Source organism: Halictus rubicundus, chromosome 18 (assembly GCF_050948215.1).
Source record: "Halictus rubicundus isolate RS-2024b chromosome 18, iyHalRubi1_principal, whole genome shotgun sequence".
Taxonomy (NCBI): Eukaryota; Metazoa; Arthropoda; class Insecta; order Hymenoptera; family Halictidae; genus Halictus; species Halictus rubicundus.
The window spans coordinates 4,447,734-4,472,370 of NC_135166.1; the positions used below are offsets into that span (position 1 = coordinate 4,447,734).

At 40.8% G+C, this 24,637-nt stretch overlaps 4 protein-coding genes across 7 annotated transcripts in view; 3 read left to right on the plus strand and 1 right to left on the minus strand.

The window, feature by feature from the left end:
• The window catches only part of LOC143362757 (odorant receptor Or2-like), a 361,950-nt gene that overhangs the window by 288,030 nt on the left and 49,283 nt on the right, over nt 1–24,637 (minus strand). The gene's annotated exons all lie outside the window — the stretch shown is intronic.
• Nucleotides 1,269–11,155, plus strand: LOC143362761 (uncharacterized). The gene is made up of 5 exons (XM_076803190.1): nt 1,269–1,464; nt 6,058–6,379; nt 8,203–8,436; nt 10,198–10,433; nt 10,502–11,155. Exons 1-5 carry the CDS (start codon nt 1,419–1,421, stop codon nt 10,726–10,728), a joined length of 1,065 nt encoding a protein of 354 aa, XP_076659305.1. The 5' UTR covers nt 1,269–1,418; the 3' UTR covers nt 10,729–11,155.
• LOC143362868 (uncharacterized) lies at nt 13,639–17,945 on the plus strand. The gene is made up of 5 exons (XM_076803363.1): nt 13,639–13,965; nt 14,530–14,803; nt 15,707–15,982; nt 16,675–16,769; nt 17,597–17,945. Exons 1-5 carry the CDS (start codon nt 13,694–13,696, stop codon nt 17,913–17,915), a joined length of 1,236 nt encoding a protein of 411 aa, XP_076659478.1. The 5' UTR covers nt 13,639–13,693; the 3' UTR covers nt 17,916–17,945.
• Nucleotides 20,939–24,637, plus strand: part of LOC143362762 (uncharacterized) — a 174,187-nt gene continuing 170,488 nt past the window's right edge. For both annotated transcript variants that reach the window (XR_013083691.1, XM_076803192.1), the window contains exon 1: nt 20,939–21,770. Coding sequence is in view for 1 of the 2 variants with exons in the window: in XM_076803192.1 (XP_076659307.1) it covers nt 21,677–21,770 (94 nt within the window). In the remaining variant the exon portion in view is untranslated. The remainder of the gene's footprint in view (nt 21,771–24,637) is intronic.

Here is a 24,637-nt window from a genome sequence, read left to right on the forward strand (position 1 = left end):
AAGCTGTAAAAAAAAGTCCTAACTACACTCTGGCAAAATATCACGTCCTTCAATTTAAATTCCGTGAAACGCTTGCCTCCATCATAAATTTTAATATATATAGAAGCTCACTTACTCACCTATAGACAACGTCCTTTCACATTTACGACTTCTTAATTGTATAATACAGGGGTTCCCAAAGTTTTACCCAGGTGGGCCGAATTGTAAATTCCAAAATGGCGGCCAAAAAACCGAAAACAAGATAGGTTGAAAGTTAGACATAAGGGAAAAATTTATACTAATTTTATGATATAATCGTTCCTTAGTTGTGACAATAATTATTTTTATTAACACGTTTCGAAAATATATTTCACGGGCCGCACTTTAGGAAATATAATAATATTTCAAATATCTATATTTTTGGTTTTTCTCTCGCACTGGTCTCCGTTTTTTGGGACACCCTGTACAGTGTTACCATTCTATCATTTTCCTCAAATTGTTCGGAAATCGTTCGTTTTACGGGAAAAAGTGATACGACATAAAAGACGCAGCCTGTCCAGATGTGCAAATTTTGTTCAGCATATTTTTCGATAAAGTCAATAATTGAGTAGATATAGCATGCAATTAATTATTTTGATGTTCAAGGGCCGGAGAGAACGTTTTCCGGTTATCCGATCGAGCTCAAACTTTGCGCAGACCTGTTCTATATTAATTGGAACAATCCTGAGGGGGGCATAAACAATATTCAAAAGTCGAAAATAGACAAATTCTTTTCCATGCACAGGTTTCTATGGTTTCGTATAGCGAACAACTGAAAGGCGTCGCAGACAACAAACAATTTTCTGAGAATCTTTAACACGAGAAGAGCTACAATTCTCACCGACAATTTTCCGGCTTCCGGATTCGAGAAACGAAAAAGATTTTTTGGAAGTTCGTTCGCGAAACTGACAGACATCCGAAAGATAGACTCGCGGGTTTCTCGAAGCCATACTTCGTTGGTTCTAGGCTTCGTTGCTCTATCAAGTAGGTACACGTTGTAGCATGATCACAGACGGCGGGAGGAAGCAGGAGCGAGGGAAAAGTAGGAGACACGTTGCTGATACCTTTCTCCAAAGATGCGCGATCGACATCAGTTTCTTTCGTTCCCGTGTAGTATGCGCCGCTGGTGCAGAGCAAGACGTCGGAAACGTTCCGTTCCGTTTATTGTTCGCGAAAAGCTCTCGCAAGGATAGCGATAAATAATTTCTATCGGATCGTTTCGTTGCCACCGGATCCCCTCGCACCGGTGATCTCTTCGGCAACGTAGTAGCGTTTCGTGACTTTCGCAGCGAGGCTCGCACGGTTCGCAGTGGTAGTGGCTCGATGGCGGTTGCAAGTCTAGCGTAGAACATTTCTACTGGAAATTCAACCAGCAAGTGCAGTTCGTTCACTTGTGCAACATGAAGAACAACGAACGAGCCGAGAACCACGAGCAGGATCTGGCAGGTTAGTGTCCCCCTTCACGAAACTGCGGGCGGAGATTCGACATTTTCGAAAGATAGAAAATGAGTTCGCGAACATTCTGATAAACATTTTCCGGTTGTTTATGCGTAGAAGAAATTGTCCAGAACAGGGAGACTGTAAAGACGCGATTTAGAAAGTTTATTTAGAAAAATTCCGTCCTACCGATAGGTTTTTATTTAAAAAGGTCACGATAGTCTTGGGCAAAGGTTCGCCATTTTTGCAGCGTTCTAGACGCTTCTAAAATTGCAGAAAGTCCGTAATTTTCAGTTTTGTTGCTTTTTTTGTGTGATCAAGTCGGCATTGTATAGTTATGGAGCATATATGCAGCTCCCGTAAGTACGTGCGATTCCCCTCATGCGCAGAGTCCAAGGACAAAGTCGTTCAACCCCGGTCACTAGAACCGTCGCATTTTCAGTATAATACCACCGCTCGCCTGCCGCAACCATGACGAGGAATTCCCTCAAGTCGAAGGAATTCCACAAAATTTGGATGCAAAATGAAACTGTTCTGCAGCAATTGCAAAGAATCTCCCTCCTTTAATCGATTTAGTAAATCGCAAATAATTCTTAAATTACTCCGACATCCTTACTTGCTTTGTATTTCAGTTTTCCAGTTTTTATCATAAAACCGTAAACATTCACAGTCGAGTAATTCGAATCTGCTTTTATGGTATTTGCAAAATGGAGTATACGAATTGGATCACTAGACCACGAATTGTATGCGTACAGCAAATAAATGAAATAAATGAAATAAATGAAAATAGTTGAATGATTAAAAATATTTGAGGACACTAACATGTTATTTTCAATTTATTGAAATTATTAGACGAGGAAACGAACTTTTATTTGGCTCCTGTTGCTAGTAATCGATAATAACCTAAAAATGTTTATTTTGCATAGTGATCCGCAGCGTAACAGTGACCTTGGCCGCAGCAATCAATGATAATTGTTTCTTAGATGTGAAAGGAAAATTGTGTACCGTGATCGCAGATGATTTCTCGCTTGAAGTATATAAATACGGAACGCTTTGCACATCATTCATGGCGCTGACACTGTTTCAACGGACGAGTGAAAGATGCAGTGGATGAACCCGGATGCCTACTTTTACTTTGAAACCAGCTTGGCACGCACCGAACAACACACGATTCTAGCGTACCTGTCCGAGACGCGCATCGTTCGATGAAAATATTCTCCCGTTGATCATTTTCTTTTTTCTTTTTTCTTTTTATACGTTTTGCGGAGGACAGTCAGGCGAAATACAAAGCAGGGAACAGAACGTCAAGCTCTGTTGCCTCTTCCAAGTCTGTGAAGGACATTCGAAGGAAGGTTGCGCAACGTTGCTGAGCAACTCTGTATCGTTGAAGGTTGTGTACTGAGCACGTTAATATTGAGCAAACATTGTACCACGTAAAATATAATGGGACATTTAAACATTTTCTCTGCAAAAACTGTTATTCTATTTAACGCGTCCACTACCGACCGCCATTAACCGAGATGCATAACACTAACTGAGTTTAATGACAACAATTTAATATCTCTTTTTTGATATTCATTATGCTTTAAAAATAAGTAATCGCGTCCCTTACCCTATTATGCTAAATTTATAGTCTAGACAAATGAGTACAGGGAATTCTCTATATATGTCGCCGAGGCATGGCCGACAAATGTCGCGGAATTATCCCCACTACCGCGGGGTACCCCATGGGGGGGGGGGCAAGAAGCTCGATATCCGTGTGAGACCAGGAGACCAATACTAATCCAATAAAAAAACTTCTTTATTTTTCACTATTTTTTAATGGGACTTTCGCCAACATATTAGTGGCATTTTTCTAATGAAAATGATACCGAATATGATATAATTCCGATGACATTTACATGTGTAACGAACCTTGAATATAGTGTCCCCTGGACGATAAGCGACACCAAGACCCGTGTTGCTGACATATATCGAAAATTCACTGTACGTGGTTGCTAATGAGAGACTGAGAGGCTAACCCAAAATAATAGCCCCGAGAAAAGGTTGATAATCTGTTTGGTTTGTAATTATTCGACCGAGCTGGCGCGAACGAGGCGTCGTCGACGACCGTTTAGCGTCTCGTTTCGCGTTTCTAGGTCCTAAGCGTGCATCAGCTAATGAAAGTGCGAATAGAAACGCGGCGACCTCGACTCACTTTCCTCGACGTCGGCCGGCGCGGCGTTTGAATCTTCGAATGCAGCGCGCGGTGTGCAGTTTCGAAAAAGGCGATCGCGAATCGGGCCGGACGCGAGTGCATTACTTTCGTCGAAATAAAACTAATACGGAGCCAGCAGACCTGCCGGCGACTCGTTGCTCCGGTGAAAGCAAAAACGAATCGCTTTTTACGCAATAACCGGCGCGGCGATGACATAATACCCCGATGATCTAACTTTCTACCGCGCGTGTCTGGAAACCGAACGGTTCGAAATAGTTTTGGCAATCGAGGTTTTTCAAACGTTCGGCAAATCGAGATGTTGCTGCTGGCAATAACCGTTAAGTTGCTCGGAAAACAAACTCTTTTCGAAATACCTGCCTCGTGGTGGGTAGAGTGCGGATTTTACACGGTGTGTCCAAAAAGCACTCGAACACTGGATTTCCAATTTGCGGAAAAATCCTCGGTACATAAACTGCAAAAAAAATAGTATAGCAATATACTCGGTCCCAGTTCAAAACCCATCATGTTTCCCCTCGAAAATACTACAAATTGAAGCGTCTTTGAGAATATTAACAAATTTTTTTAGTGGATGAGTCAATGATAGATTTGAAGATTGAACACTTCCCTTTGCAACGACGTAAAAAGACATAGTGCACAAAGTATATAGTATAGTATAAAATAGTATAGTATAGTATAAAATAGTATAGTATAGTATGGTATAGTATAGTATGGTATAGTATAGTATGGTATAGTATGGTATAGTATGGTATAGTATGGTATAGTATGGTATAGTATGGTATAGTATGGTATAGTATGGTATAGTATGGTATAGTATGGTATAGTATAGTATATAATAGTATAGTACAGTACAGTATAGATAGTATAGTATAGTATAGTATAGTATAGATAGTATAGTATGGTATAGTATAGTATAGTATAGTATAGTAAAGTATAGTATAGTATAGTATAGTATAGTATAGTATAGTATAGTATAGTATAGCATAGCATAGCATAAAATAGTATAGTATAGTATAAAATAGTATAGTACAGTATAGTATAGTATAGTATAGTATAGTATAGTATGGTATAGTATAGTATGGTATAGTATAAAATAGTATAGTATAGTATAGTATAGTATAAAATAGTATAGTATAGTATAAAAATATAGTTAAAACATACAATTAACTTCCTCTGTGCATAGTGTGAGGCTCAACATTACTGGCATTTTAATTCCAGAAGATTTTAATGTAATGCATACTGATGGATCGCTAACTATGCTTCGCAATCTCTTTAAATAGCTACATTGTTAACGGGCAGCTACGTGAAATCAGCATTGAATCTATTTTTTAATCATGGAACGAGTGAGCAGGACAGGAGTGGATTGTGTTCTGTCACGTGTCTGTCATTACGAGCATCTCTCGAGTTTCTTATTCGCGGTGCGTCCGCTGCACAGATGTATCCCCATTCGATGGCTCTGAATACCAAATGAATTTCGTCGTATCATACTGTAAAATCACCTACACGCTGTACGTGCTGCGTGTACCGGGCTTGTTCTACAAATTTCCCGATCATAAGCACCACCTCCTCGTGGCGATGTACGACATAATGATTCGCAAGTGGTAATTACGATATATCGAATCAAAAGTGTCGGTCGAAGTAGTAAGATCGAAGATCTACAGGGTGATTCAGCTAAGTGTGCCACCTCAATTACGCGTGAACTATTTAGTGTATGAAAAAATTGTTGAAGCAAAAGTTTTACGGCAACAAGAGCAGCATACAATGCAATAATTAGTTTTATTCTGTTTTGCTTTTTTTATTCAGATATAAAGGTCACCGTGAGTTTCTTTGTCGCAGAGGGTAGATTTTAATCTTGTTCACATATAATAAATTAATACACTACATAATGTACCTTGTATTTTCAAAAGTCAAACTACTTCAATGTAGTGAAAATAATTTATAATATAATTTGTAAAAATAATTTATAGAAAAGATCTGTCAATAACTATTAGTTTTTCACCGCATATACCCTTATAATTTTTTATTTAGGGTTCAATTCTCTCTTCAACCACAAGAGTAAAATTTACCTCTACAACAAAGGAGCTCAAGGTGACCTTCGTATCTCGATAAAAAAGCAAAACAGAAAAATCTGATTAGTACATTGTATGCTACTCTTGAGACCATACGACTTTCGTTTCAATAATTTTTTCATGTACCAAATAGCCGACATGTAATTTAGGTGGCACCATTAGCTGAATCACCCTATACTTTACTATTATCTAAAAGAAAATTGTTGAATCCTCCCAGCAGCTGAAGCGTTGACTACACTTACCTGTTGCATTCTCAGGTAGAGAAACAAAGAAGTTATTGGAAGCTTTTGTTTTACACATTTCGAATTCTTTTTTCAGACGTTGTCGAAGAGAAACTGCAAACGCTCCTCAAAGATGGGGCAAACACTTTCATGGACTTCAAGTGGCTACAACCGGAATTACCGGCTTTCTTCGACGAGAAGAAGTTCCTCCTCGGCCAGCGGATGTTTTACAATAATGTTTTCACGATGATGATCGCCAAACTTTGCGGTCTGCTGTCCCTGTTTGCTGTGCCGTCGATCAGAAACGTTTTAGCGTTCACCAAACAAAGCGGTACGCTATGCGCGTCCTTTCACAGATATGTGTCCACCATTCTTCACACGTGGGTTTGGTATGGAAAAAGAGCTGGAATAGAAAAAGAGTAAGTAAATAGAAAACAGTAGACATTCACTCACACATATACACAGGATAATTATTTGATTTTTTTCTAGTAATTTTTGGCAAATAAACTTTACAAAGAAATTTAAACTCGTCGAAAGTTTGAAAATATGTGGATATCAAGAAAATAGTACAACTTTGAAATGACAAAGTGACAATATATTTGTAAAATAACTAACTCCAAAATCTCAAGAATTCTACATTAAAACATAATTTAAGTAGACCATAACTATAGAAACCACCTGGTGTTAATAAATAAATAGACACTTAATCGACCCAAAATGCTACAATATAAATATTATAATTTCCTGGAGGCTTCTCGAACTAGAAAACACGTCACGTTCCAAAATTATTTGTTTGGCTTTTTTAAAAGAAAAATTGAAAAATTATTCAATCAGTAATGTGTAACATAAGAAACTGGCCATTCGACCACAATAGGTTTAGCGTTAGTAGCATTCTATTCAAATTAGATACAGCTTGAATTATCGTCACCCATTGTTACAAGATTTATGATGCCTTATGTTAGACAAAAGTGTTGCAGAATGCACCGATAGTGACGTTAAATTTTACAACTCGTTCTGCGTGACAGAAATACACGGTCCAGAGGGATCGGTGGATCATTCGCATTCGTAGAATCGTCCGGCGCGTGCAGCTCCGCTATTTTAATCGATCTGTCTTGTCGAATGTATTCCCTGGATCACGCATCACTGAATAAACATTGTTTCGAGCCTGGGAAAATCTGATCCGAGTCTGGAAAATGATTCCTGTGAAATCCCTGATCACCTCTTGGAATCACCTGATCACCGCGTGGACATAGCTCAATATAGCAAACTGTTCTGGAGCAATGTTTCCCCGAAAGCTAAAAGACCGAATCGATTTTTCTACTAACAATAAGCCCACGGGAAATAACAGTAATTCTATTTTTTCTTGTGTTACTCAAAGTCCCGCTCGTGATCCACCAATGATTTATCTAGATCCGCTCTGTAGAACTTTATTCGATTTTTTATTATATTTTTTCGGTATCTTAACACTCTATCTACCGGAAGCCTATTAATAGGCTTCTCAATAATTGTGATGTTCCAAATGGAAGCTTAAAAATCTTCTTTTATACAATAATCCCGAAGGAAATTATTAGATTTTTTTATTGAGGGTGAGTTGTTGCTGTTAATGTTAAAGGATTCTTTTAAAAAATCCTCAGCCATGACCGCTGAGGTGAAAGTCCGACTTTCAACAATTATGGAATAATCACCGGTAGATAATGTGTTAAAGATAATTATGGATCTCACGAAACGGTATAATTTTTATTTCAACCATTTTTTGATATCTTTTGTTGTTTACCTACTTACAAGCATGTACAGTGATTTCTCTATATATACCTTGTAAACATAACACAGCTGGGATATGTCTCCTGGACGATATATGTCGCTGGCAAGACCCGTGTCGTTGACATATATCGAGAATTCACTGTATATGGAAAGGGCGGTTCGGATAAAAGGGTTGATATCTCCCTCAAATTGAAAAATGGACACGAACGAATTACAGCTATCTTCTTAGATAGGTATGACAAATATGTATGCAAAGTTTCATAAAAATCACAGCGTATCCAGTGCCCGATGTTCCCTTGTGAGAACGATCATAAGTTTCATTGTGCCAATAACAACGTACAGTGCCAACACATTTAATAAAATGTTCGGTGCAATGTTTTTTCGAAGACGGGAGACGTTACACCTGTGTAAACACATTTTACATTTGGCCGTAAAAACAAAATGTTTCTCTGAGAAAGCATAACGATTCCGTCCTTTGCAGGTTCCTCGACTCTTTGAAAATCGTCCGGAAAAAACACTGTGTGGCATTTCGCAGAAGTTTCGAGGCGGGAATCGGCCGTGTCACACAGTTGGACATGGCGTTGGCTCAGTTCGGATTCATGGGATTCACCCTACTGGCTGGCGACTATCTTGGGGTGAACAACAGTTCCGAGGAACTCGAGGGACTGATTCACTTCTGGCACGTTGTCGGCAGCATGCTCGGAATGGAAGACAAGTTCGTACCGAGGAAAAGTTAATTTTGGTCCCGCACTTCGTCGCGAACTACGATGGGCAGGGTCGAGCACTTTTGTTTAATTGAAATAGACTATAGAACCCGATTACTGTGGGGGTACCAATCACTGTGCCTCTATTAATTCCACTGACTTCTAAAGCACAATGAATATTAAGAAAGATGTATTACATTTCTTTCCCTAAAATCAGTTTCTTTTTTTCGTTAGTCAGATTGCGGATTTTATGCATTTATGACAAAATGTCAAAAGAATGTCCATATACATTATATATTAAATTACATTGTCTACTACTTTTAGCACCATACGATTTTTGTTTCAACCGTTTTCTCGTGCACCGAATCGTTTACATGTAATTTAGGAGGTACACTTAGCTGAATCACCCTGTACACCTGGGCAATTAGTGCTCCGGGAGTCGATGACGTAGAATAGGCCACGCCCATTACAGCGCCCCTATCCGTAAAGCAACGAGGGAGAGCTCGTACTCCCCTCTCGCGCTGGTACCTGCCTCGTGGCAGGTCGGTCGCGGTCGGTCGGGGTTAGCCGATCTACGTCATCGACTCTCGGAGCATAGTCGCCAGATCAAGACTTGTCCCCCCACTCCAATTTCCCCTTCTACCGCGCTATTCCTCGACTCCAATTTCCCCTTTTACCGCGCTATTCCCCCACTCCAATTTCCCCTTCTACAGCGATATTCCTCGACTCCAAGTTCCCCTTCTACCGCGGTATTCCTCGACTCCAAGTTCCCCTTCTACCGCGCTAATCCCTCACTCCAATTTCCCCTAATACCGCGCTGTTCCCCCACTCCAATTTCCCCTTCTACAGCGATATTCCTCGACTCCAAGTTCCCCTTCTACCGCGGTATTCCTCGACTCCAAGTTCCCCTTCTACCGCGCTAATCCCTCACTCCAATTTCCCCTAATACCGCGCTGTTCCCCCACTCCAATTTCCCCTTCTACAGCGGTATTCCTCGACTCCAATTTCTCCTAATACCGCGCTATTCCCCCACTGCAGTTTCCCCTTCTACCGCGCTATTCCCCCACTCCAATTTCCCCTTCTAGCGCGCAATTCCCCCACTCCAATTTCCCTTAATACCGCGCTATTCCCCCACTCCAATTTCCCCCTTAATACCGCGCTATTCCCCCACTCCAATTTCCCCTTCTACCGCGCTATTCCCCCACTCCAATTTCCCCTTCTACCGCGCTATTCTCCCAATCCAATTTCCCCTTCTAGCGCGCAATTCCCCCACTCCAATTTCCCTTAATACCGCGCTATTCCCCCACTCCAATTTCCCCTTCTACCGCGCTATTCCCCCAATCCAATTTCCCCTTCTAGCGCGCTATTCCCCCACTCCAATTTCCCCTTCTACCGCGCTATTCCCCCAATCCAATTTCCCCTTCTAGCGCGCTATTCCCCCACTCCAATTTACCTTAATACCGCGCTATTCCCCCACTCCAATTTCCCTTAATACCGCGCTATTCCCCCACTCCAATTTCCCCTAATACCGCGCTATTCCCCCACTCCAATTTCCCTTAATACCGCGCTATTCCCCCACTCCAATTTCCCCTAATACCGCGCTATTCCCCCACTCCAATTCGTGCTCCCTCCCCTCATCCGACAACTATGAACTCTAGTTGCCCAGACCTCCAACCCAATATGCGAAAACGTAGCGACCACAGTAGAAGAGGTCCGGAGCGTTCTGCAACGCTGAAAAACCGTGTGTACAAAGAATGATTTTTCTTCGACAGGTACAACCTCTGCACCGGGAACGTCGAAGAGACGCGTGCTCTTTGCAGGCGCGTCTTGGACGAGGTATTTCTGCCGAGTCTTGCCAACGAGAACAAAGCTTTCGATGAAATGAGCCGGACGCTGATAGAGGGCCTCTGGCCGTTGAATCCGTACTTGGATTCGGACGCGTTCGTCGTGTTCACCCTGACGTTGGCATCCTCGAGCGCCACCAACAACAATCATTCGTTGAAAATAGGTAATCGAGATTCGTTGCGATGTAGCGAGAAACCAAACGAGGCTTAAAAACGGAAAATGTATTTTCAGACACGTCGCACCTGTCCCTGTACGGTAGATTCATACTGAATCTTCAGCTAGTGGTGCACAAATACCTGCTGCCGACCACGCGTTGGTGGTCGTCGCTCTTCCGCGCATACTTCAACAGCCAGATGCGGTTCGCCATGTACGTGATCGAGAAACTACCGTTCTTGGCGTTCTGGACTTACGGTATCAAAAATTCCTACGTGAACATATACAAATACAAAGTGATCTGAACTGAGATCACACGTGATCGTTGCGGGAGGTTGTTATGCCATTCGAAATACGTAAGGTTTGTCCACCATTCATCGTGTCCGCGCGCGAAATGCTTGAGCAAACATGACGGTGTTCCAGTAAGCGGGACAGTGTTCGAAACGTGTGCGAGAAAGAAAGAACCTGGTTAACACGTTCTTACATGTTGATAGTATTACGGACGAAAACGCTTCATTAGGAGATAAGAATTAGCGATAAGTGTTCTACATGTAGTACCTGCGGAGATCAGCGCGACAATTGATTTGTGAAACGTAGCTTTTAAGTTATTCGTACGTTGTTCACGTTAAGGTTGTTGCGACTTTTCAACTCTGCGTTAGGGGTGCGAGTAGGGCTAGCACCTTTACCCGAGTACCCATGAGACACCCCGGTTAGGGCAAAAATACCCGAGTATTTTACAAGATCTCACAACTACTAGAGCACGAAACACAAATAGAATAATCGAGTGAAATATATTGAGATATTGTCCATTTATCCAATACAACCGGTTACTCGATATATGTCCACAGTACGGGTCTAGCCAGTGACATACATCGAATAGAAGATACTATTCCTTGATCCACGCAGAACGTGGAAAAGGACAGCGAAGCTCTATCTTCTAGCCGATATACGTCCCTAGGTGAACTCGCGTTGTGGACATGTATCGAGAAAACCAAAATAAAGTAGTCTTAACGTGCCCAACGCGGAGTTAAAAAAGTAGACGGACATTCCAGTTTTTAATAGGTTGAAGAAGATAAAGACTACATTATTTTATACTGAACGCCTTCTGTTGAGAGACAGGAAACACTTAATTTTCAATTTAAAGGCAACCAATTTTGTACTGTAATATAATCTTTACAACATTCGCAGGCGATCCTGAATTTTGAAAAATCCTGTAACCGTTTTGCAATTAGCACATGTAAATATCACAATTTGGCGTGTAATTACTACTGTAAGTACACGCTTCGTGTAGCTATTTTCACGACAATAAATTATTAAACAGTACGCGGTCCGCCTGGTCAATGAAACACCAGTGAAATCAGTTCCATAGGAAAAAGACAATGACCCATCGTCGACGCGTTGTTCACGTCGTTTCTCAAGCAGAACCTTAAAACCGTGGAGAAACATAAAATTTCACAAGAGGCTGTCTTATCTCTGGCATCATGGCGTCTGGTGAGTCTTCCATCGACAGAGAGATCCGGAGGATCTGTTGAACGGAGATCGTAAAACTGTTCTCGAACTCTTTTGCTTGTTCAGTTCGGACAGGTTGTTTATGTCATTCGCGAACAGGCTCCTTTACGAACCTACAGATCGCTCGAATCAAATTATTTCGGAATTATTATGCAAACACCGCGGGACAAAAAGACGGCGCACAGTAAAATTCACATGATTTCAATTTATTTTCACATTCCAATTGAAATTTATATCTATGCACTATCCGAGAGAATACGTTTACTATATAACAACATGAAACATGAATTGTTACCAGTTTTTGGCTACAAAACTTTCGAGAACTATGAGACGTGCTATCATTTTGTCGCGGAGTGTATAATGATTTCACCGATGAATAGTAATATTCGAATAATTATGCGCTGAATAATTCGACCAAGAGAAAGATTTCCTCGTGCTTTCGTTATTTAATAATTAATGAGAAGATGCGCGAAAGGTGTTCGGTGCAAAGAGGATTACACACGCGCGTAGCCTCCGTCGAGATTGTCGATGATTAACTATGTCGAATATTCATTGTTATTGTGCGTTCCGAACGATCGAGATTCCGATCCGATCCAACCGGCAGAAACGTTCGTACGTGTTTAATTAAAGGATCATCGTTAATCGAATCATAGGTCGGTATCTGAGACGAGTCGAACGACCGCCAGAGAAACTTTGCATACAGAGTCAATTAACCTTGGAATGTCGACACGACATCTCGCGACATCATAAACACGGGAACAGATGTGGTCCGCGACGTCAAACTCGGTTGCGACGCGAATGACGTGCAAACAATACGGTTCGTTAAATCTTTTTTTTTTCCGTGAACGAATCGTTGTTGACAGAATTGCGCATAGAAAGCTCGTGCGCCTCAATTATGGCTGCATGGTAACAATGTAATTGCGCCACGGCCCTGAAAAAACATGTTTTTCCTTCATTTTCGACTTCCGGCCGAAATTATTCTCAATTGGCGCACGTGACACTGACAAACCGCGCCGCCATCTTGTTCTTCCTCTACTTACTTAGTTAGGGTAAACAGATCCTTAATTCTCTTATTTTCAACCGACAAATTTCATTGGAAGCTTAACAATAACGCAAATTTTTGAAAAAACCTGTTTCTCCTTCATTTTCGACTTCCGGCCGAAATTATTCCCAATTGGTGCACGTGACACTGACAAACGGCGCCGCCATCTTGTTCTTCCTCTACTTAGGATAAACAGATTCTTAATTTTCTTATTTCCAACCGACAAATTTCATTGGAAGCTTAACAATAACGCAAATTTTTTTGGAATATTTTATAGTACGAGAAACATTAATTTAAAAAATGCTGCTGGATATGCACTAAAAGTGTTAATTGGTTAATTCACATGTCAAAGGGTTAAATTTCATTGTAGAAGTACAAAACAGATCAACTCCCTGACTCATGAATAGACTGCGGATTTTATGCGTTTATGACAAAAATGAGTAGGCGTGATTCAAAACAGCAAAAATATTAGAAGTTTAACAATGTCGATATACCATTTTTAACATAGAAAAATTATTAACGAGCAAAATAAATTTTTACTTTATATTTTATTTTGCATAAAGATCCGCAGTCTACTCGTGAACAATGTACTGAATCAAACAGCCAAACAATTAATAAATATTTAATGTTAAAGTCGGCCGCTCAGAAGACATTTTCAGGTAAAACGGCTGGTGAACAGAGATGCTAACGTAATTACTGAAAGCGGTAATTATCATTGAATGTCGTGCAACGAGAGCAACCGGAGCAACGTGGTATTCAAAAGAAATGAAAGGTCACCTTGCAATTGCGGTTGGGAGGTGAAATTCGGTTATGGCGTGGCGGTCACCCTCGCCATCTTCGAAGCTAAACGATTCTTCATGTTAGTCCTGGAGATATTCGCTGAATGGCAGATCATTCGATTCGCGGGCGGTTTGCCACCTGTCATACTAACCTTGGTGAACGTCGGCTTGGGTCTGCCGACTGCTTTGATCACTGTTCGCAATACACGCGCGTAAGTTTCTCATTTGCGCTAATTACTCAACCCCAGGGGACGCGACGATTCGACATTAACGAGAGCAACTTGTGTCGCCAATTGAAAAATTTAATCTTTTTCCCTTGCATAAACAAAGTCTTCATACTGTTAAACGCTAATAGAAGGATATACAGGGTGTCCCAAGAATGTCGGAAACCCTTGAAAGGGTTGGTTCCTAAGTTCATTCGAAATAACTCGGCTTTGTTAAGCAGTTATTAACGAGAAACGCGGACCAATCAGAGCGCGGCTATAGCGAACGGATTCCATCTCGGCGACAGGTCCCGCCGAGTGTGACGCTGCCATTGGCCGTGTCAGAATCCGCCCTCTGTAGCCGCGCTCTGATTGGTCCGCGTTTTTCGTTAATAACTCGTTAACAGAGCCGAGGAGAACATTTGCGTAAAGGAAAAAGTTACTTCAAATGAGCTCAGGAATTTCCACTTTCAAGGAAGTACAAAATTTTTGGGATGTCCTATAGATAGAAAGTTAGATACTAATAGAGAGAATAGAAACATGCCTGCTTATTGAGTTACGTCAATTATCCAGCCGAAAGGAGCCACGTTGCTGCGCGGAGACCAGACGAGTGCTGAGATGTTTGCTGATAGCAATTGCGATCTGCGCAATAATGAACGCAGCGACTTTAGTCTCCATCGGGTATCACATTAGCATCAGACAGGACTCGTTGATAGAAATCTTCAACAATTCGATGCGGCTGTACGTGAGCGCAGCGTCGTACAAGTACGCGATCGACGAGATACAGTTCATCTTCCAGTGTTGCGGCCATACCTCCTACAAAGACTGGTTCCACTTTGACTGGCAGGTGAATCCACGATTCAAGAAGGGTAACTCGCAACACGGTATAAAACACGTGAAAATGGAAAGCCCTTCGGGTAAACACAGTTTGTCCAGAAAGTTCGTGGAATGGCCTCTTTTCATTAAGTCAGTTTGCCAAATTTTTACGCTCTCTGCAGAAGCAGTTTTCAATCAAATATGCACGGTCCATCATTAGCTAATAATTATTGTATCGACAGATTCTCGAGAAATTGTCAATGTTTACATTATGGTAATTTCGTCAACAAGATTTTGATACAGCGACTGGAAAACCGAGAACGCTTTTCTGGCCCAAAATTTTACAAAACGAAACGTCTGTAAAAACATTAAAAAATTTTTCTCGCAACCGAAACCACCGTGGATTTAAAGAAGCGGCTGGAATCGGAATGTGCCCACATTTTGCACATAGCATCGTTTTGCATTAAAAATATGTTTCCCAGGAAGAATTTTTGGCGACACGATAAAAATTTTTTATCATATTACCATGATTTTCTACCTTACCGGCATAACGCCTGGCTATGGTTGATTTTCACTTCCTGGGACCAAAAATTTTGTACTTTTTTTTGTACAATCCTGTAGATTTTAACGAGAAAATTCTAAAAATGCAACTCAATCCGACTCGACCGATTTTCGGAAAGGAAAAACGAATCCAAATTATTGTACTATTTTTTTTTAGCGAAATTTTTTGAATCCACTGTATGTGTAACGCGGCAGCGAGCGTGTTACCATAACATTTTTAGCATGTAGGAAATTTAATCCTGGAACGTAGTAACAATAAAATCAGTTTTTAACCGAATCCTTTTGAATCCTTGAAACTTGGCTTCCGATTCCATTCCGGGAACTTTCCGGACGAACTGCGTGAAATATTTCATGGAAGATATTGTTCGATTAGGGCGTGGATTACGCTTCCCGGGAGGAAATGGCGGCTCAAAGTAGAATATCCGACGAGGAGTATAGGGATCGCGGTGTTCCATTCAGCTGTTGCAACTTGGAAGCTATGGCGCCGTGCGAGCACACAGAAATCCAAGGGGATGACGTGAAAACGATCAACACGAACGGCTGCACCGAAATCATCAGCCCTATCCTACTCAGGATCGTAATCGTTGCTTACGTTATGACGAGCACGTTGGTGATCATTCAGATCTTCTTAGGCTATTTAATTGCCAAGGTGAACGTTAAATTGTTATATTAAATGTATATATTTTTTTTCGACATGTTTGCTACGTTAAACACCCCTGCACTTGTGGCCAAATGATAATGTTCATGAAAACTCACGTTTTAACAAATTAGATTTAGAAAATAATATATCGGCATTAAATTCTTTCAATTTTTCTACCGTTTTAAATTTCACACAATCATTTTTGTCAGAAATGCAAAAAATAATGATAATAATGAAATTAACACTAGGTTTACGGGACCTGTCAAAATAACGGGTTCTAATATTTTTAATTTACGATTATTGAGATTGTGAAGGTCCATCTACGTGGAATTACTCAACAAACTTAGTTCCTTAGGTACATATTATTTAAAAAATGGCTGGAAACTTGGATTAGACACATTCTTCTTATTTTTATAAAGTAATGTAAAATACTCAGTTTCAATGCTCCGTAAACCCAGTGTTAAGAATGAAAATAATGATATGAATATTGTAATTTCGCCATTTTTTACTAAAATACTTTAAAAGATGCAGGATTGCAAAATGCCGGATCTTATTGTTCCGAAGTTACAGCATATCAAAGCATCCAACTTGTGTCAATGTACTACCTTCTTAAAAAAAAAAAACTCGAGAGCCCAAATGCTTTTTTGCTCCACAACATTCTGAAGACCTCGCACAATGGTTTCCCTCGTCGTGTTTTTCAGATCATTCGCCGGCTATTGTGCGGATCGTGTCGTTTGTATCACCCCTCGGAGGCCTTCGCCGACGAGTCCACCAGCGTATCGTTGGACAGCACAAGGTAATCCGATCGTGTGCTCATAAACAAATCCATTGTTTACAGCAAGAATAGGCCGGTCTTCCATAAATCAGGGTGGCAGTTTCAATTAAAATCTCATTTCAACGTAAGGGGTCGCCGATAAGCGGCTCGGGGTCACCAAAGCCGCCCGATTGTCAGCCGTCCGTGGTCGCGCCGCGGATAAATCGCGTAGATCATTCGATCGTACCCTTGGAATGTAAACACAGTAGAACCTCGTCCGTCGTGCGCAACGGGACTCGAGGATGCGTTCAAAAATTGGGGTTGTGCAACGAAAGGGGTAACTTTCCGTACTCCCCCACTCAAAAATTTGTTAACCCTTTGCACTCGGCGCTATTTTCATTCTAAAACTAAATTTTTGTTCCGTCTTAGAATATTTTCGTTTTATTCGTACGAAACTGATCCGATTTCCACGTACAATATTTAAATGTTTAGTAATCTATTAAATACAAATTTTGTAATGTAACAAATATTTTGTAATATTTTTTGTAATTTCTTCGAAATAATGCCACAACAAATTCTAGTGGTGCTTCAGAGTCACCACTCGAGTGCTAAGGGTTTTAAATGTCCACGAGTGCTTCCACCTAGTGCTTCGAGTTCGGACTTAATCTTTCCGTAGAGAAGGAAACAGTGCAATGCTACAATAAAAAAAAAAAACGAATTTCACTGCTGGCTTTTGAATATAGTGAAATTCAACCGTAGTTGGCCACCACGAGTTCCGGAACTGCGACCAACTCGTGGTGGGTATCGCGAATGTGCAACGAACGAGGTTCTACTGTGCTCCGACGAACTGATGGTCGTTCTGAATTCAGTTCGGAAACGGAGGGGCGGAACTCGAGCACATCCCCGTCGAATTGGGAGAGGCTGTCGCCGCGGGAAACAAAGAAACCTGATAAAAGTCGCAAGAGGAAGATAAAACGGGTGTCGTCGTCGTCGTCGAGACACGCTCGGTCTAAAAATACAGCGAGAGAGGACGCTGACACAACTTCCACGGCGACGGAATCCTCCCCGGTGAGCAAACCCTCTTCCGATCGAACCCGTGGAAATCTCGCCGCGGCGAAGATCCGGCCGAGCGCCCACGAAGAGCACACGATACGCAAGAAACTTATTTTATCCGCGGAAGCTCGTTAGAGGAACGGAACAGGAACAACAAGACGACCGCCGCCGGCTGGAGGAGAAAAAACGACCGACGATCGCGTTCAAGGTTCCCTGGATCCCATCGACGCAAATCATCTCGCCGTCGGGGAAGAACGGGCTTTTGCCGATCGTTTACCGAAAATTTATTGCTGTCTAAAAAAAGAACGTAGGCAAAGTATACGAGGAGGGACCGGGACAGTCGACCACGCTTCCACGGGGAACAGCTGGCAAGCACCGATGCCGGATTACCAACCGAAAACAGGTGCACCCTGTACAAACCTGTCACGGTTATCGCGAAGAAGCTTTAACGCCGGTCTACACGCTTGCGGAAATCCGCGCGAAATCGATCGCCGCGGTTGTTTCAACGCTTCAACTGACAGAGCCGCCGGTGATACTTTTACAGAGTTCAAAATCACAGGAGAAAATTACATTTTCTCGTATCTTTGGCATCGCGAATGTGTTATACGTCTCTCTTCAGTGTCTTTTGCGAATGTTGCAGCAGTTCATCTCGTTAACGCTAGAACCACCGTACGGCGCCGAAATTACTTGCTTCTGATTGTTTTCAAATGTTTTCAACGTAAGAAATTTTTGAATAAACTACTTTATTTGAGCACGTGTTACAATAACCGCTATCAATCTTTGTTATTATTATGAAGCAATGTGCAAGGTAGCCAGAAGAGTCTGGTACGCTTTAAAACAGAATAATGTTTTAAAATTACGCTAAAACAGCTCGAGCTTGTTTGGGATGTTAGAAAGAGCTAGTTTGCTAACTAATATACACAACAATTTTGGGAAATGCAGTCAGCCAAGAAAGTCTGACACAATTTAAAGCAGAATAATGGTTTTTAAATAAATTAAAACAACTTTTGAGAAAACAACTTTTTTGAGATCGTAGAAAGAGCTAATTTGCTAACTAATATACACAACAATTTTCGGAAATACAGTCAGCCAGAAAAGTCTGACACAATTTAAAACAGAATAATGGTTTTTAAATAAATTAAAACAACTCGAGCTTTTTTTAGATGTTAGACGAAGCTAGTTTGCTAACTAATATACGCAATAATTTTGGGAAATACAGTCAGCCAGGAAAGTCTGACACACTTTAAAACAGTATAATGGTTTTTAAATAAATTAAAACAACTTTTGAGAAAACAACGTTTTTGAGATCCTAGAAAGAGCTAATTTGCTAACTAATATACACAACAATTTTGGGAAATACAGTCACCCAGGAAAGTCTGACACAATTTAAAACAGAATAATGGTTTTTAAATAAATTAAAACAACTCGAGCTTTTTTGAGATGTTAGACCAAGCTAGTGTGTTAAATAATATACACAACAATTTTCGGAAATACAGTGAGCCAGAAAAGTCTGACACAATTTAAAACAGAATAATTATTTTTTAAATAAACAAACAACTCGAGCTTTTTCGAGATGTTAGACGAAGCTAATTCGCTAACTAATACACGCAACAATTTTCGGAAAAATTGATATTATTATTTCCCTAAATCCTACTATTTCTATTCGAGGCATTTTCGCGTATTGTTTAAAATAACGACGATTTTGATGGAAAATTTTCAGCCACGAATAATGGAAAACAAATATTAAATTGATTAACTCGAAGTAAAGTACAATGAAGGTCACACGAAATCGAAAGAAATTTATTCCGGTGATACGAATAATTATTAAAATTATTAAAATTATTAAAATTATTCTACTTACATTCGTGTTTGCAAAAAGTTCGCAATCCGTGGATGAATCATGCAGAGCTTCTGTGAGTCCAAGTTAAACAAATCAGGGGACCACCGACCGAGGATTAACGTGTCGCTTGTGCTAATATGCGTGTGTGTGTGACACGGCAGTCAAAGTGTTAATATGCCAGGCTTTCAATGGAAAACTACTATAACAACGAAACGACACTCCGATATCCGGATCTGGGCGACGACACACGCGAACTACGTTTCCCTCGCGATAACGGCGAAATACTAATTGCAATGATTAGAGGTAAACTGCAAAATCGAGGGGGACCGCGAGTGGTGGTGGGGGTCGTCGAATCTTGCGTTAGTAATTCGAAGATCGTCCGCGGTGGAACAGTGCGATTCGAGACATCGCCCGAAACACATCTCGAAAATTGTGCTCGACTATTCCATCTAGTGTTTCGTTTTTTTCCCATGAACACAGGTTTGTATAGTCTTAGCCTTTATACGAGTCTGTAGGATTTTTCCGCTTTTCACTTGATAGAATTTTACTTTTAGTATGGCATTCGTTAACCAACGCCGTTTAAAATTTTCGAAATGCCTGAAATCGAGGAAAATCGTTTAAATCGTGCAAAAATACAACATTCCTTTGTCCCGCGCTCTTCGAGCAATTGTTAACACGGAGTACTTGTTCTGTCTTTTAAAAAAATAAAGCCTCTTGTACATGATCGATGAAAGTCGATAACGGTGATACGAATTTCCGGTTTCATAAGATACACTTGGTCACTGAACGTGTTTCCACCATCGACTTGTCATTTGAAATTATTCCCAAAAAATTATTATCTATTTTTATTTCTTCCAAACTATTTTCAATTTGGAATTGCCTAAAAAATATAAATTAGAAGTGATTACCTGGGCCAGTGTAACATATATTTCTATTCCACCGGCACTTCAATCTCAACACAGCTACAAAATTGTTTAGCCTAAATCCTGCGATTCGTATTATCGTAAATCGACTGCAATGGAATATTGCGTTATGATGCAACGGGCGGAGAGAGGACTATAAAATCTATATTTCACGGCTTTATAATGTACATAAAGTTAGACGCATTCTAATAAAAGTCACAGAAGCTGTGGAGAAAAAATTGATTTCTATTCCCGTCGTGAGAGCGCGCGAACCTCCAAGTTTCCTGAAACTTCGGCGATCGGCAGTCTTCGCGAGCATTCGTCACCGCTTCGGCGATCGTCGCGAGCGTTCGGGCATTCTCGGCGGCGGTCGGTCCCACAGGCGCGCGTTCGGTTGGTTTACGACTGGCGACGGCCCCAGTCAGCGAGTATCCCCGTGTCAGTGTGGATCGTCGTGGTGTCAGCCTGTATTTCTTTTTTCTCTCACTACTTGGTCCTCCGCCACTCCGTCGATAGCATAGCATGTGCCCACCAGTTCACAGCCACGTATACGTTTACCTGCCGCATTACCAGGCCCATAATAAACTCGTCTCCTACGGCTACCGTTAGGGTCGCCGGTAACACTGTGCCTGTACCATTTGTTTCACCGTGACGAGACCCGGCGTTACCATCGAAATTCGCTTCCCACCGTGAAGGGACCCCGACGGCCCAGGCTTTCTTCGCTTGCAGGAAACAGTCTCGAGCGGTGGTGGTGCACAGAGAGTGATAGCATGATTTTTTCTTGGATATTCCAGTGAAATTGTTCGGGATCGCCTGTATCGGGTGGGCGAATTCGCACGTGGCCCTAGAGTGAATATAGAGTGTTGACGCGCGTCGCAACGCCGAGCCACGTATTTTCCGTCCAAGTTGTATATCAGAAGAGGCCGTCTGCAGGACCACGATCGCAACGAAAGAGGTAGTAACGGCAACAGCTTCTCCCGCTCGAAAAAAAGAATCGAGTGAACGGAACGGAAAGATCGGGGACAAGATACGAAATTGCGAGAGCAGACCGAGTGGGACAGAGAGAGAGAGAGAGAGAGAACACGCCGTGGGAGAAGGAGAGAAAAAGACAGATAGAAATCTCATTTCGACGAGAGCAACCAACCGCGAGCAAGATGAGCTGTTGCACGAGCGCGCCGATCGTAACCCAAACTTGCGAGACACTGCTGAGCAAGTGCGAGATACCGATCATCGACCTCGCTCACATGGGTAAGTTGTATTCTGTGGATTGTCGTCTCTCCAATTTTTTTCGCATTTTTCTTTGTTAACGCGTCGGTAACGGTCATCGACGCGCACGCGCAATTCGTTCCCTGCTGTTCGACCCCTTGCAAACGATCGTGAATTGTCACAAAATGTCGCGACACTACTCAAAGATCGATTTCATCGAATTTCTTGCGACGAGGAAAATGGCGTTCGAAACTGAACCGTGGATGTAGAGTCGCTCACGGTGAAAATGCGGTGCGTATCGGCAGATATTTTAATCGAGTTTTATAACAGGATAAGGATTTTGATAAAAATTGTGACCTTTAAAGAAACTGAAAATATAGAAATTATTTTTTATCATAAAAATGTAACGGTAACAAAAATGTGACCGGAATTTATATGAAATTACATAATAACACTGTAAAATAGCCAATTTTAGTATTTGGTGGGATATCCTTTGTTATAAATAATAGATGTAATCGTAGTGGCATTAACTTTAATAAATTTTATTTTAAAAAAAAGTGAAGCTCAATGTTTATCCACGCCACCTGCAGTTCTCCTTTCAATTGATTTTTTTCGATATTTCACATTCCTTTAACCCATTTGCATCATTAGCGTATATATACGCTCAACTTTGTTGGTAACTATCATTATTCGTTGGCTAAAAAATAGAAATGGAGCGTGTTGTTGGAGATGAAAGTAGTAATTCTGATTTTTGTTCATAATGCCGAAATATGAGGTTCTTTTACTTGTAGTCATTTTTGTACTTAAATATAATTTTAAAAAAGTTTGATGATGAAGGCCTTCTTTTCATATTTCCTTATGATGCAAATTTTAATTTTATTTTTAATTTCCGCCAAATGTTCTCTATTATATTTAAATCCGGTGATTGTAGCGGTGTTTTTTAATCACTTGGGGCAACTACATTATAGCCATTCTTGCACCACTCTAAATTGTTGCTCAGAATCCTTATCTCCATAAAACAAATTCAATATTCCTAAAATTTGCACTATCTTGTTTTCCATCGTCCGTCGTATGTTTCAGTTACTTTTCCGTAATAAAAAATAATTTTCATTCTTTCGTTTTTTCAACGAATTATGAAATTTGTTGGTAATTTAATATTGGCAAAAACCTTATCCAGTTGACAGATTATGTACGATATTCACTGCGAGTGACCGTATCTACATAGATACAAGCATGCGAGGGTAGACACATGTTTGCAAGAGTTAGCTGAACACTTGAATGACTCGATAGGACTGAACACACGAAAGTTCATGGTTACATGGACTCGCCGATCGGTTGGCGTTCAGCTGGGGGAAAAATACGAATTCAAAACACAACGAGCCAATAACGATCTTGCTAAGTCGAACAGGTTTTTGTAACTGTTAAATGCCAACAGGATAAAATCCGTGAACTCTGGCTTTATATCCGTGATAGGCGAGTTCGCGCGTTATAGTGAATTATTAGCGGCGCTTTCTAAATATACGTGGACGCGAGGGATCAAAAACCGTTGCCCTTTGCCGCGTATTTTTAACTGCTTGGTTATCGCGCAGAAATGTAATCGAGCAAACGTTTTCGGGTATTTTGTCATCGGAAAGTTTCTTCGAAAATTTCCTATATCCATCAGATAATTTCATATTTATAAATTGTGAAATCTATTATTTTTATTTCTACTAAACGGAGCGAAAAGATTTCTACATAGAAACGGCTCTGTCTTGAATATCGTAAAATACTACTGCATATTTGACTATTTCTGTTAACACTAAACCTACCGAGCCCCTAACAGTAACTAATACATATTAAAAACACAATACATATTAAAAATACATATATACATATAAAACGACGAATGGCGACTGTTGTAAGGCGCCACTAAACGTATCATTATTTAAAATATTTTTCACATTATTAAATTTGTTTGTATTTAATAAATTACTAAACATTTCACTACTGTACGAGTAAATTTCACCATTTTCGTATGTATAGCATGGAAAAATATATATATAGAAGGGAAATATTCTAGGTCGGAAAAAATGTTTCCATTTGGAATTAAAATGGCTTCGAGTGCAAAGGGTTCATTTATTTGGATTTTGTGCGGTTCGTATTGTAACGGATGCTCTGCTAAATATATTCATTTAATTATTTCTGTAATTGTAAAGTGAAAAATCTGGAATCGGTCGTTTCGACCGGCGGTGGTAGGTTCACTGTTAATACGAGGACCGATCCGCCGGTTGAGAACGTTTGAACTATTCAAAGTGTGACGGAATTTGAAAGATTGAGGGGGTGACGCTGTTGCGGTTGCTTGGCAACGAGACCAGGCAACTGGCCAGACAGACAAGCGGACCATCGGCAACAAGGTTCGGTCGTTTCACAGTCGGAGGCGCCTACCTCAGCCCCGGCGATCCGTTCAGGTCACAGAGCCGATCTTTCACAAAGAAGGGCCCCTCCCTGCAGCGCGCCCTATACTCGATTCGCCTAGGCCACTGCTTGCAAACTGTCGAGTGAAAATGATACATACACCAACGAGCAAAACCGAGTCTACACTATTTGAAGCAACATAACTTTTTAAAAATTAGATCAAATGATTTGAATTTTATTGAGAAGTTTGAAGGATTAGTTTATCGGAAGAGGTGTAAAAAATTTTTGAAAAAAGTTTGTATTGGTCGGAATCGCAAAAGAAATAGTAAAAGTGGGTTTTTTCAGCTTTTTTATCTGAGCCTGTATTGAAAATTTAAAAAACGTGTTTGATTCGCTCGAATAAATTATATCCATGCTGAAAATTTCACCGATATTGGTTAATTCGTTTACGAGTTATGAACGCTTAAAAGTGGAAAGATTGCCGTTTTCCACGATTTTCGACTTAAAATCGCACT

Excerpts from the sequence above, each read along its gene's own strand:
- LOC143362761 (XM_076803190.1), top strand. The coding sequence starts at position 1,419 with ATGAAGAACAACGAACGAGCCGAGAACCACGAGCAGGATCTGGCAG. Across the intron at positions 6,380-8,202 it reads AGAGCTGGAATAGAAAAAGA|GTTCCTCGACTCTTTGAAAA; the intron begins GTAAGTAAATAG and ends CGTCCTTTGCAG. Across the intron at positions 8,437-10,197 it reads ATGCTCGGAATGGAAGACAA|GTACAACCTCTGCACCGGGA; the intron begins GTTCGTACCGAG and ends TTTCTTCGACAG.
- LOC143362868 (XM_076803363.1), top strand. The coding sequence starts at position 13,694 with ATGTCGTGCAACGAGAGCAACCGGAGCAACGTGGTATTCAAAAGAAAT. Across the intron at positions 13,966-14,529 it reads ACTGTTCGCAATACACGCGC|CCGAAAGGAGCCACGTTGCT; the intron begins GTAAGTTTCTCA and ends TCAATTATCCAG. Across the intron at positions 16,770-17,596 it reads GTATCGTTGGACAGCACAAG|TTCGGAAACGGAGGGGCGGA; the intron begins GTAATCCGATCG and ends TTCTGAATTCAG.